We start from the raw sequence: 12,127 nt of genomic DNA on the forward strand, positions 1-12,127 counted from the left end.
TGTTTTCAAACTTCATCAATTTTTTAGCGCATATAACCATCAAAGATTGTCCATATTTCATAAAAATTCATACTTTAGTCCAAATCAATATTACTAGCTAATAAATTTATGTAATGATGTCCAATTTTTGTACTGGAATTGACTAAAACAGAACTTTTTGACATTCCATTGAATTCTGGTAGTCAAATTGGTCCTTGCTCGTAAAAATTGCTGCAGTAAAAGCCCTAATTCAAACAACCGTAGCTCGCAGCTATTAATGGCGGAATCCAGAATTTAGCTTCAAATGCGGCCCCAACACAAATGCAGGCAGAAAGTAGGCAGCTGGTGGTTGGTTGCAGGATAAATCCAATTTAATTTCCTTAATTTCTCCTCCCCAACCAACCCTCCATCTTTTTATCAACTGTCAGCTCGCAAACCGTTTCCATAAAAGCCCCAACTCCCAATTTTCATCAGCAATCGCCGGCCATGACGCCCGCCGGAGCATTCGCTGGTCTGTTCATCCTGCTGGCGGTCTACTGCGCCGTCGACCCGTTCCGCCACTCCGCGATTTCCGATTTCCCCGATTTCGAGTCGGTGAGGGTGGAGATGCCGCCGTGGTCCGCCCTGCCGATTGATAGGGACCACGAGAATTTGCTCCAGAAATCGGAAATTAGGTTTTTGAATCAGGTGCAGGGGCCCGAGAGCATTGCTTTCGATCCGAAGGGCCGCGGCCCGTACACCGGCGTTGCTGATGGTAGGGTTGTTTTCTGGGATGGGGAGAAGTGGAATGACTTTGCCTACACTTCGGCTAATCGGTGATGATTCTTTCCTCTTTTTTTCCTTTTTTGTTTGTTTTGATTCGAATTTAGGTACTGTTGTGGGTGAATTGTTTAATTTTCTTGTAGAATCAATTTTGATTTCACATTTGTGCGATTTGAGAAATAATTGCTTGTGGATTTGAGCAGTGAAAACGGACTTAAGTATCCCATTTGATGATACTGTATTGGTTGGTGGTTGTTTAAGGTCGGGCCTATGTGAGCCGAAGCCGACAGTGCTGGGCTACGTGAAGAACGAACACATCTGTGGGAGGCCTTTGGGGCTGAGATTTGACAAGAAGAGTGGTGATTTGTACATTGCTGATGCGTATTTTGGGTTGATGAAGGTTGGCCCCGAGGGTGGTTTGGCCACGTCTCTGACCACTGAGGCGGAAGGCGTTCCCCTGGGATTTACGAATGATGTAGATGTTGATGATGAAGGGAACGTTTACTTTACTGATAGCAGCACTAAGTACAGAAGAAGGTAGGTGTGAATTTTGTTGATTAGTGAAAGTTCTATTTTAGTTTGGAGGTTTAGGGGAGAGTTTTGGTAGGTGCGAAACTCTTGATACTAGTGCCTTCTCGTTTCAGGAACTTCCTCCAGTTGGTTTTCTCTAGCGAAGATAGTGGAAGGGTGCTGAAGTACAATCTGGAAACGAAAGAAACCACTATTCTTGTCCGGAACGTGCAGTTTCCAAATGGCATTTCCTTAAGTAAGGATCGTTCGTATTTCGTGTTCTGTGAAGGTTCAGTTGGGAGGTATGTGCACTGATCATCCTTAGTTTACTTGATTTATCCACGTAATTGCGAGAGCTGAATTGTTATTGTTATCACTTGATGCCAGTTTGTATGTTCACAGCCTGACATGTGAGGATTTGTACATCTTCTCATAAACAAAATGGATATTGTCATTCAGTTTATTGATCTCTATTAGCAAGCAAATCAATACAACGCATTGCATTGCATTGCTACTATGATTAAACATTAAAGGCACGTTTCTTGAGTTAAAATGGAGTTTCTGTTATCCAATTGAGTTATTATTATCACTCGATGCTAGTTTGTATGTTTACAACTTGAAATGTGAGGATTTGTACATCTTCTCAGAATGTATATTGCCATTCAGTTTGTTGATTGCTATTAGCAAATCAATATATTGCATTGCATCTACGATTAAACAAAGACGATGCGTTTCTTGAATTATAGTAATAAGCTTCTATCATCCAATTTGTGTAGGTTAATCAAATACTGGTTGAAAGGCGAGAAAGCAGGGACGTGGGAGCCCTTTGCTGTGCTGCCCGGATTCCCGGACAACGTACGGACAAACGAGAAGGGTGAGTTCTGGGTAGCAATCCACTGCCGGAGAAGCATATACGCGCACATCCTAGGTCTATACCCAAAACTCCGTCAAGCCTGGCTGAAGCTTCCGATCTCTGCGAAGCTCCATTACCTGATGCAGATCGGAGGGCGGATGCACGCTTTGGTGGCAAAGTACAGCGAAGACGGTAAGCTCGTGCAGATTCTGGAGGATAGAACGGGGAAAGTAGTGAAGGCAGTGAGTGAAGTGGAGGAGAGAGATGGGAAGCTTTGGTTGGGGAGTGTGTTGATGTCGTCTGTTGCAGTTTATGATTTGGATTAGATTCATGTGTTGCTTCTTGTGTGTGAGAGAATCTCAATTACCTCGTTTTGTTTCTGGTTTGTGCCTCTCTTATGTAGGAGATGTGGCATTTAGTTTACTCTTTATTAATCATAATGATGAAGAATTTCATACGCAAGCGATTTCCATCTTATATTAAAAACAAAAATTTAATACTCCTACTCCTACTATGTTATTACAGTATACTTTTTGGTCAAAATCGAGACTGACTCATCAATTAAATATTTGGATGTTAATTATTAACATAAAGTCCGACAAAATCATAGAATAAATTGGAAATTACATTTATACTTGTTCCCTTACGTCCAACAATTAGTAGTACTACTCCTATAAAAGGTCCAACAAATATTTGAAACTTTTTTTTGGTAAAAGAGTCTAAACACGCTGTTCTAGTTATAAACAATTTAATAAAATCCGTATCATGACAAATGTTGCATGCAGTGGCGGATCGGGGGGCAGGAGGGGGCGGTCGCCCCCTCCGTGCGACTAATTTCTTCTTATCCGGACATAAATTTTCCATGTCCGCCCCCTCTGTTTGCCCCCGACGTCGCCCCAAAAATCGAAAAAAATTGTCATTTTTGCTCTAAACCAACATACTAATATATATTTCGCCCCCTCCGTTTATCAATCCTGGATCCGCCACTAGTTGCATGCACATGGTGAATGATGGAATAATATATAAATTTTACGAGTGAGAAGTGGCAAGTTTAGGAGGACGGGGAAATGGTTGATCACCTACCAGATCATAGGAGGACCTTATTTTTTTAGGGTTGAGAAATATAGACGTAATGGTCTCTTTTGATTCACGATAGTTTTCAAGAAGACGAAAACTTCTAACGTGAGATTTCCTTTTATTTGTCAGTAAAATTTAAAAAGAACATTTTTTTTCTTCTATATTCATTCACTTGAGCAACGATGTGCATGGAATTGGGCCCAATAACCATTCCCAATTAATAAAATAATTGGGCCGTTCAACGGCCCATTAATTATGCCACGTGTGTGAAGAATATCGAGCAGCTTCGGGCCCCACAGGTTTCTTCCACTGCAAAACCCCTCTCTCTCTCTCTCCGCTTCAAGTGCTCGCGCTCTGCTAACGTCTAACGTCGGAAGTAATCGGCGGGCAATATTCCGTAATCGAGTAATTTTCCTCTTTCTCTCTCTTTATATCACACACACTATGCGTGCCTGAGCTCTTTTGCTATCAATTGCTTTATGCATTGTATGGGCGGAGACGGAGTCGAGATGACTGAAGCACATTTTCGAACTATTGCCGTTGTTTATATCGTTAATTGTGGAAATATTTCACTATTTTTTGGCATGCTGAAGATCTCTACATGTATATTCCTTATATATGCTTCTCTCTCCCTATATTTACTTGCCCTTCTCTCTCTATCAATGCCTACTCTCTCTCAACCGGAAACCGGTTACGCCGTTGATTTCTGCTCTCAATTTGGATAAACCTCGGTTTATTAACATCTCTGTGTTGCTGCTTAATCGAATTCATTAATTAATTAATCAAACTAGGAGATAAGATTTTGGAATTGAACTAGGAGAAAATGCACCTACAGTGGTGTCTTTTCAATAGCTTCTTGTTTTATGTACGGTTGTGTGAGAATTTCTTTCTGATTTTCTTGTTTCAGATGGTTTTTTGAAGTGAAGAGTTGGCAGTTTCTAGATAAAAAATGGTATGTGGAAAATTAGGTTTGGGGCAATTTTCTGCCTATTTGCTTAGTTAGTTAAGATATGAATCTTTTGTTACGGGCTGTCCCCTGTCTGAGGGGCGTGCCGTGTAATGAAGGAGTCTTGATATTGTGATATGCTCGTCATTGAAATATTCTTCCCTGAATTTCAGTCTCAAGATATAAGAAAGTGGTTTGTGAAGCCACATGGTATACCCGCAGGAAATGGCAACACATCGAAGCAAGAAAAGCCATTGACACCTGAGAAGCCTCCTATTGTAAGTCCGCACCTGGAAAATGTCATTTTTCCATGACAATCATATTTTTTCTGAATGCTAATTTCCTTTAGGAAGAGCTCAATATGCTCGTAAAACACATTTGTGCATTGTAACAGCACCTCTATGATTATAAAGAATGCCAGCAGTTACATTTTTCATGCATTTGAACATGGATACTATATGTTTTGCAACAGAGTTACTTTCGGAACTGTGATTCAACTGATTTTTTTTGTTCTATATTTGGGGGCGTCTAGGTACAAGAAGCGAAAGAATCTTCCAGTAGGAGGAAAACAAGCAAATATTTTGCTAAGGATGCACAGAGTGTAAAAGATGAGATGGAGGTTGGGGAAGTTTCTGAAAAGAAGGCACAGAAGGGCAGTACGGGGTCAGCTAGCGAGAAGCCTCCATCAGGGAAAAAACCGCGCAAATTTCAAATCAGTGATGATGATGATGACGGTGATGATTTTGCCACACCTACCTTAAGGAAGGGTTTAGTAGACGCCAGTCCAAACAAGAAGTTGAAAAGTGAATCTGGTAAAGGTGTTGCTCGAAAAATCGCTGATGATATTGATGAAGATGATGATCAAACAGTAAAGTCCAATTCAAAATCTGCTGGAAGGGGTAGGGGTCGGGGTCGGGGTGCAAAAGGTTCTGCAGTAAGCATGGATGTTGATAAGAGTGAGGCAGAAGAGGACATGGATGATAAAGATGCTAAACCTACAAAACCTGGTGGGCGAGGCCGTGGTGGAAGAGGTGCACCAGCAGGCGGAAGAGGTAGAGGTGGTGGAGGAAGGGGTGGATTTATGAACTTTGGTGAGAGGAAAGATCCTCCTCATAAAGGAGAGAAGGTATGGCAGTTGAGGAATTTTGAATGTCTTGTCTTAAATATCACTTGTTGATCATTCATTTTTGCTTTTCTTGTGTGTCAGGAAGTTCCCGAAGGTGCTCCAGACTGTTTAAATGGTTTGACTTTTGTGATTAGTGGAACACTTGACAGGTAAGCCTTCTATACATTAGTGTTTCTATGCACATCATCTGATGTTTCATGTTTGCCTTGTTCATCTTAAAAAGATGATGGGTATGTGTGTACCTGTTGCATATGCTTAGTGTGAATACTAAAGTATAGTCTTACTAGTTCGTATTGTTACCATAGATTTTCTTGGTGCTTGCTCTCTTTCTTATTTAGTTTGCTTTCATTGTTCCATTTTCAGTTTAGAAAGAGAAGAAGCTGAGGATCTGATCAAACGCCATGGCGGTCGTTGCACTGGATCTGTCAGCAAAAAAACGGTGATTATTTGATATAACTAGATTCGATATTGCTTCATTACTAGTAGTCTCTGACATGGTTCTTGCAGAATTATCTTCTATGTGATGAAGATATTGGTGGACGGAAGTCTGAGAAGGCCAAAGAGCTTGGGCAAGTTTCTTATTTTCATCTTCTGTTGTACTTGGTGATATCAAGAACATTCCTACGCTTTTGTCCTAGTGCTGTCATAATAGATACTCAGTTTATATCTTTTTCAGTACTGCTTTTCTCACGGAGGATGGTTTGTTTGATATGATTCGAGCATCAAATAAATCAAAGAAGCCAGTAGCTAAAGTTGCTCCATCTCCTCCCAAGAAGAGCCCTCAAAAGCCTGAAAAAAGTAGTATGTTCCCGTCCTATAGTCTGATGTTCAAATGAAGCTAACAATGATAAATTAGTTGTAATACATGTTCCTGCAATTGGAAGCATAAACTTTGTTTAACTGTTTACTCCAATGTGTTTTCCAGAACAAACAGGCCAAACTGTGACAAACTCAGACACAAAAGGATTGGCCTCTATTTCAGCATCATCTAAGCGTGAAATCCAATCTACTTCCCTACCATGGACAGAAAAATATAGGCCGAAGGTTCCTAATGATATTGTTGGGAATCAGTCTCTTGTATGTGCTTGGTCTTTATTTCTCTAGCTTTCCTTTGCAAGAAACTTTGTAAAGAGGTCTACTCTTGTTAATATTTTATTAATGACAGTAACCGCTTGATTACAGGTAAAACAGCTCCATGATTGGTTGACAAACTGGAATGAACAATTCCTTGATGCCAAGAACAAGGGAAAAGGAAAGAAACAGAACGATTCTGGTGCTAAGAAAGCTGTGCTTTTGAGTGGGACGCCTGGTATTGGGAAAACTAGCTCAGCAAAGTTGGTTAGTCAGATGCTTGGATTTCAAACAATTGAGGTTAGGCAGTTGTATTTCTGTCTTTGCTCTTCCCCTATTTTGGAAGTTGTGTGCCTCATTTTTCATTTGATGACTATGTAAACAGGTTAATGCTAGTGACAGTCGTGGGAAAGCTGATGGTAAAATTGAGAGAGGAATTCATGGAAGCACTTCTAACTCTATCAAAGAACTTGTTAACAATCAATCCCTGAGTCTTAAACCGGGAAGGTTGGGTTTACTTTTTTGCTTGCATCTAATATTAATTTGACCCTGATAGTTACTTGCACGTGATAGTAGCTTAGTGATGTACTCATTATTTTTCACGAATGTTCCAGCTCTCAAAATGTGAAGACTGTTCTCATCATGGATGAGGTTGATGGTATGTCTGCTGGAGATAGAGGGGGAGTTGCTGATCTTATTGCCAGCATCAAAAACTCAAAAATTCCCATAATATGCATCTGTAATGATCGCTACAGCCAGAAACTTAAGAGCCTTGTGAACTACTGCTTGCTGCTTAACTTTCGGAAGCCAACAAAGCAGCAGGTGACATCTGGTTTTCTTTTTTTTTTTTTGAGGCACCAAACAAGTAAAAGTATAAAAGCATTGTATGCTGGCAGTTCCAGTTGTGACATCTGCCTGCTATTGGAGCATGGACTGTATCTGAATGTCATATTTATTTTGAGAGTCATGCTAATTGTATATAAGAATTTGTGGTTCAGCCAATAGCTGAATGAATCAATTTAAAATGTGTCTTTAATTCATTATTTGTTGTTATAGCTTGCATTTTTTTAGTCGGTGCCCAAGGCTAATGCAACCCATACATTGTCCATAAAATATTCTGCTTGACATTTGCTATTCATAAAGTGCAGATTCTTCCTGTTTTTGTTGGATTAAACATGATGATTGTCATTATTTGGTAATCAATAATATTTTTTATGATAATGACAGGTTGCTAAAAGATTATCACTTATAGCAAGTTCAGAAGGTCTTCAAGTTAATGAGGTACACGCTCAAGATTATGTTCCCATTATGTTTTGGCTGTAACTTGTGTTTCTTTCTTATGTTTATGTTTGTATTACTAATTGAGATGGTGCTTCGTGAACAGATTGCACTCGAGGAACTTGCTGAAAGAACTAATGGAGATATACGCATGGCCCTCAACCATCTGCAGTATATGGGTCTCTCTATGTCTGTCATTAAATTCGATGACATCAAACAACGCCTTCAAAGCAATTCAAAGGATGAAGATATATCCCCATTCACGGCGGTTGATAAGTAAGCCACCTCTTTTAGTTCTCCTTCCATTATTGTTGTCTGCTTCACTGTGCATCCAGCTCCAGCCCCAGCCCCAGCCCCTTTTATACTGTTTTTTTTATAATGTGGTGTTGTGTATGTATTATTATCTGTCCTTGGTGAACTATTTATTAAATGAGACGAGGTTCTCTTGATTTTCGAATTGCTCGTCTGGATCGACTAACAAATGAGGTTACATCCTGTTTGTACAGACTGTTTGGATATAATGGTGGGAAGCTGCGAATGGATGAGAGAATCGACCTTAGCATGAGTGATCCTGATCTGGTTCCTCTTCTTATCCAGGTATGACTTGTACTGGAGGTTAATATGTGAAGTCTGTTATCGGCAACTCTTTTGGAGGACTGGTAGGGATGGTCCTCATTATGTTCACTCAACAAAAGGGATATTGTTATATTCATTTGAGCATCTTGCACATTGTGGTCTTGATTTCAGGAGAACTATATCAATTATAGGCCAAATTCTGTCGGTAAAGATGACAATGGTATGAAAAGGCTGAACTTCATTGCTCGGGCTGCAGAGTCCATTGGGAATGGTGATATTATTAATGTCCAGATACGGAGGTACCGGCAGTGGCAACTCTCTCAGGCTGGTTGTATTGCATCTTGCATCACTCCGTAAGTTCTGCTCCAACTTAAAGTGGTTAGTTTTTGTTATTGATGTAACTGATGCTATGCATGATGCTCTGAAACAGTGCAGCCCTATTGCATGGACAAAGAGAGACACTTGAGCAGGTAATTGATGCAAATATACTAAGTGTTATCATGGCCATTTATTAGATGGAGGGATAGCATAATGGTTAATCAACTTTGGAAACACCTCCATCAGTTTACAATTTTAGACTAAATATAACTTAGTTCACACATCAAAAGGTTTTTGGTGTATTCATGCACAATTGAATCAATGGAGTCTGCAGAAAACTTGTGTGGACAATTCTGCTCATCTCATTTGTGTTGGATCAGGATGTTATTCTTGGCAATGATTATCGAAATTTAGAATTTGATAGTGTATCTATTAACTTTAAAAGAAAACTAGAGAGAGCCCAAGGTCATAAAAACTGTGAGTTTTGAATGTTGTTTGTGAGTTATTTTATAAGTTGATAGAACTCGTGGCTATTTAAAGTTATTAGAAGTTGTTTTGAACTTTTACAGGGGGAACGCAATTTCAATAGATTTGGTGGATGGTTAGGGAAGAATTCTACTATGGGGAAGAATAACAGACTTTTGGAGGACCTTCATGTTCATCTTCTTGCTTCTCGCGAATCAAACTTAGGAAGGTCCGTTGTTGGATTCTTGTTGTTCTTTGACTGTAGTTTTTATCCGTTTGTGACTTCCGTCAGTCATTTTTTGTGAAACTAGCTCTTATGGTTTGTCTATCTATGCTCCTTCCTATCTGCTTCGTTCAAAACCATTATAGGTCAACATTGCGACTTGACTACCTAACACTTCTTTCGAAACGGCTGACTGAACCTTTAAAGAAGCTACCCAAGGTTGGTGTTTTGTTCCCTTTTTGTTCTGTGTTCAAGACCTTTCTTTGTTGTGCGGAACTTGCATGATTTTATGGAATAACTTGCCAGGATGAAGCTGTTGAGAAGGTTGTCGAGTTCATGGAATTGTACTCAGTTGGCATGGAAGATTTTGATACAATCGTGGAGCTTTCTAAATTTAAAGTGCGTCAGATATACCTCTTATACATTGATAAATCTTACGATCTCATCCCATAAAATTTTGTTAAAAGTTTTCATGAACCGACTTGCTTTCTATATGATTTAGGGGCATCCGAGTCCATTGGATGGTGTACTGCCTGCTGTAAAAGCTGCCCTGACAAAGGCTTACAATAAAGGCAGCTCATCACGTATTATTAAGACTGCTGATTTAATCACACTCCCCGGGATGAAAAAGGCACCAAAGAAACGGGTTGCAGCAATGCTAGAACCCGTTGATGAATCTTTACCAGAAAACGCTGAAAATGAAGAAGAAAACCTCTCAGATGCTGAAGACCAAGGTATGTAGATATTTCTTTTTGCAACATATTTTGAGGTTATTGTACGAGCGTGGTAATAACCAAGGTTTTTTCTACCCGTTGCACGTTTCAGAGGATGACTTGGCTGATCCAGAGAAGCAGCAGAAGCTACAATCAGAACTGCAGTCTCTAAATTCAAAAGGTTGGTCGTACATGTCTTTCTTCCATGGTGTTTAAATCGATACGGGCATACAATTATCACATTCCTTGACCGAGTCATTCGGTGCTTTCTCCAGCCATTAAAGTGCAAATGGAGTTAAAGGGTTCTGCAAGTTCAAGCAGCAAAAAGGCGCCTGCAGGTAGAGGGGGCGGTCGGGGCTCTGGATCTGCCTCGAAGAGAAAGAGATGAGAGCCGTGAAACAGGCCGTTCTCCCAGGGCTTCCGTTTTGGTTCGTTTCACGAGTGATGGCCGCCGGAGTAGGTAGATGATGGTCTTTCATCTTTGCTTTGCTTGGGAGAGGTTTAGTGTTTATGAAGCAGTGTTCTATTTGACAGTTTAATTGTAGTGTTTATTTTTGGTAAATACCAAGTTGTACGAAATTGAGGTTATGTTTCCTTATGTGGAAAATGTCTTTTTTCTTGGAATACTACCTTGCCTGATTCTTTTTTTTTTTGTTACGATGAAATCACAAACCGGATTCAAGTAAGGGATTGAAATTTTATTTCCTATTTTTAGTTCTATTTATAATGTTCAAATAATCGACTTTGAGAACAAAAATGGGATTTGATGGATATAGTTTAGTTGGTAAAACATTTACCCTTTAATAAAGATAGAAAGTCATCGGTTAGTTCATTTGGCAGATGTGTTTAATTTAGGAATTTAAAATACTAGTACTATAATATCATTCATAAGATGCCTTCAAATCACTAATATTTAAATTAGTACTATTTCTTCTGTCCCCGTATGAGTCTTATTTATATATATATTAATTTTATGATTAAATGTGAGTGTAATAAGTTGGTGGAACGTGAGACTTACTATTATTTTTAATAAAAAACAGGATTATTATTGTAGGATGAATTAAAATGACAAAATAGAATTCTTGTCATGGAACGGGAGAGAGTAATACATTCTCTTCAATTCTTTCTCTATAGGAGTCTAAAATATTAAGATGCTTTCAATTCACTAACATTACATTCTCTTCAATCAATAATAACATTACATTCTCTTCAATCAATAATTTGGAGGTTCAAATTGGTCACAAAACAAATGAGAAATCCTCATTAAATAGTGACATAAAATATGTTGAATTATTGATTTGAATCAATTGTGACGGGATTAGCAGAAAAAAATTATTGTTAATTTATTTAATACTTTACTAGTTTCTTCAGCCCTAAATTTAATTAATTAATTAATTAATTCCTCTGTTTTCTTTTGAAAGCCCAACTCCGATATGGGCCATAAGTCAGCAACCCAAATGTGGTAAATAAACCCAATGACATATGCCACAGCCCACAAGCCTCATATAAAGAAATTAATTCATTCAATAAAAAATCATTTACGCACATTAGTCTGTCAGCAAATGTTATTTTTTTATTAAAATAAATGTACACGTGAATTACCTAATCGGTTGGTGACTTAGGTGGCGTTCGGTTGCCATGACTAATTATCATGAAACTATTCATCTAGAGTTAAGTTATATGATTATTTTAGTTGGAGGGGGAGGCTATGATTAATTATCATGAGACTATCCATCTAGGATTAAGTTGAGGGGGTCAATCTTATGAACCAAACATGATACATATTTAATTATGAGATTTAGTCTTGCCAACCGAACACCCCCTTAATGTATTATTTGTGCATAATATTGGTGCCAAAAGACGTCGCAAAACTGGTGGTTATTTCACATCGTGTTTTCAACACTTCCTCATAAAGTTGTGTTTATTGCCTTTAATTTAATTGATAGCATCTTCTTTCCAACATTCACACATAATATAATTGATAGTATCTTCTTTCCAGCATTCACACATAAATATGAGTATTTGAAGTTCCAATACTTAGCTTGCAACCATCTTAAACATCATAAATAGCTTATAATCTTATTTAGAAGTTCTTCAATCTCTATTGAAAATTTAGACTCATTTCAATTTCAAAGAGTTGTTGCATTATTCAGATATAGATCAAAGAGCTTTTCATTTTTTAGGGAAAGTTTAGATTTGTTTCAAGAAGCTCTTTTCTTTTCTGTTGGAT

The 12,127-nt window shown here is 38.6% G+C and overlaps 2 protein-coding genes across 2 annotated transcripts; both read left to right on the plus strand.

Annotated features, from left to right (window-relative positions):
- Positions 1 to 176: 176 nt before the first annotated feature.
- Positions 177 to 2,566, plus strand: LOC125189089 (protein STRICTOSIDINE SYNTHASE-LIKE 3). The gene is made up of 4 exons (XM_048086284.1): positions 177 to 794; positions 1,003 to 1,278; positions 1,386 to 1,553; positions 2,028 to 2,566. The coding sequence occupies exons 1-4, from the start codon at positions 466 to 468 to the stop codon at positions 2,428 to 2,430; spliced, it is 1,176 nt and encodes a 391-aa protein (XP_047942241.1). The 5' UTR covers positions 177 to 465; the 3' UTR covers positions 2,431 to 2,566.
- Positions 2,567 to 3,500: 934 nt separating this feature from the next.
- LOC125189178 (replication factor C subunit 1) lies at positions 3,501 to 10,521 on the plus strand. The gene is made up of 23 exons (XM_048086433.1): positions 3,501 to 3,586; positions 4,089 to 4,133; positions 4,301 to 4,405; positions 4,660 to 5,253; positions 5,335 to 5,402; positions 5,617 to 5,692; positions 5,761 to 5,822; positions 5,930 to 6,054; positions 6,179 to 6,330; positions 6,436 to 6,624; positions 6,710 to 6,831; positions 6,939 to 7,146; positions 7,552 to 7,605; positions 7,709 to 7,878; positions 8,109 to 8,199; positions 8,350 to 8,531; positions 8,609 to 8,648; positions 9,066 to 9,190; positions 9,331 to 9,403; positions 9,491 to 9,583; positions 9,687 to 9,918; positions 10,010 to 10,078; positions 10,173 to 10,521. Exons 2-23 carry the CDS (start codon positions 4,131 to 4,133, stop codon positions 10,283 to 10,285), a joined length of 2,946 nt encoding a protein of 981 aa, XP_047942390.1. The 5' UTR covers positions 3,501 to 3,586; positions 4,089 to 4,130; the 3' UTR covers positions 10,286 to 10,521.
- Positions 10,522 to 12,127: the final 1,606 nt, after the last annotated feature.

This window comes from Salvia hispanica, chromosome 5 (assembly GCF_023119035.1).
Source record: "Salvia hispanica cultivar TCC Black 2014 chromosome 5, UniMelb_Shisp_WGS_1.0, whole genome shotgun sequence".
Taxonomy (NCBI): domain Eukaryota; kingdom Viridiplantae; phylum Streptophyta; class Magnoliopsida; order Lamiales; family Lamiaceae; genus Salvia; species Salvia hispanica.

Bases quoted from the DNA above. Each gene is read 5' to 3' on its own strand.
- LOC125189178 (XM_048086433.1), top strand. The intron at 5,693-5,760 runs GTGATTATTTGA...TGGTTCTTGCAG, and splicing joins GATCTGTCAGCAAAAAAACG to AATTATCTTCTATGTGATGA. The intron at 6,331-6,435 runs GTATGTGCTTGG...GCTTGATTACAG, and splicing joins TTGTTGGGAATCAGTCTCTT to GTAAAACAGCTCCATGATTG.
- LOC125189089 (XM_048086284.1), top strand. From the start codon at position 466: ATGACGCCCGCCGGAGCATTCGCTGGTCTGTTCATCCTGCTGGCGGTC. The intron at 795-1,002 runs GTGATGATTCTT...TGGTTGTTTAAG, and splicing joins GCCTACACTTCGGCTAATCG to GTCGGGCCTATGTGAGCCGA. The intron at 1,279-1,385 runs GTAGGTGTGAAT...TTCTCGTTTCAG, and splicing joins AGCACTAAGTACAGAAGAAG to GAACTTCCTCCAGTTGGTTT.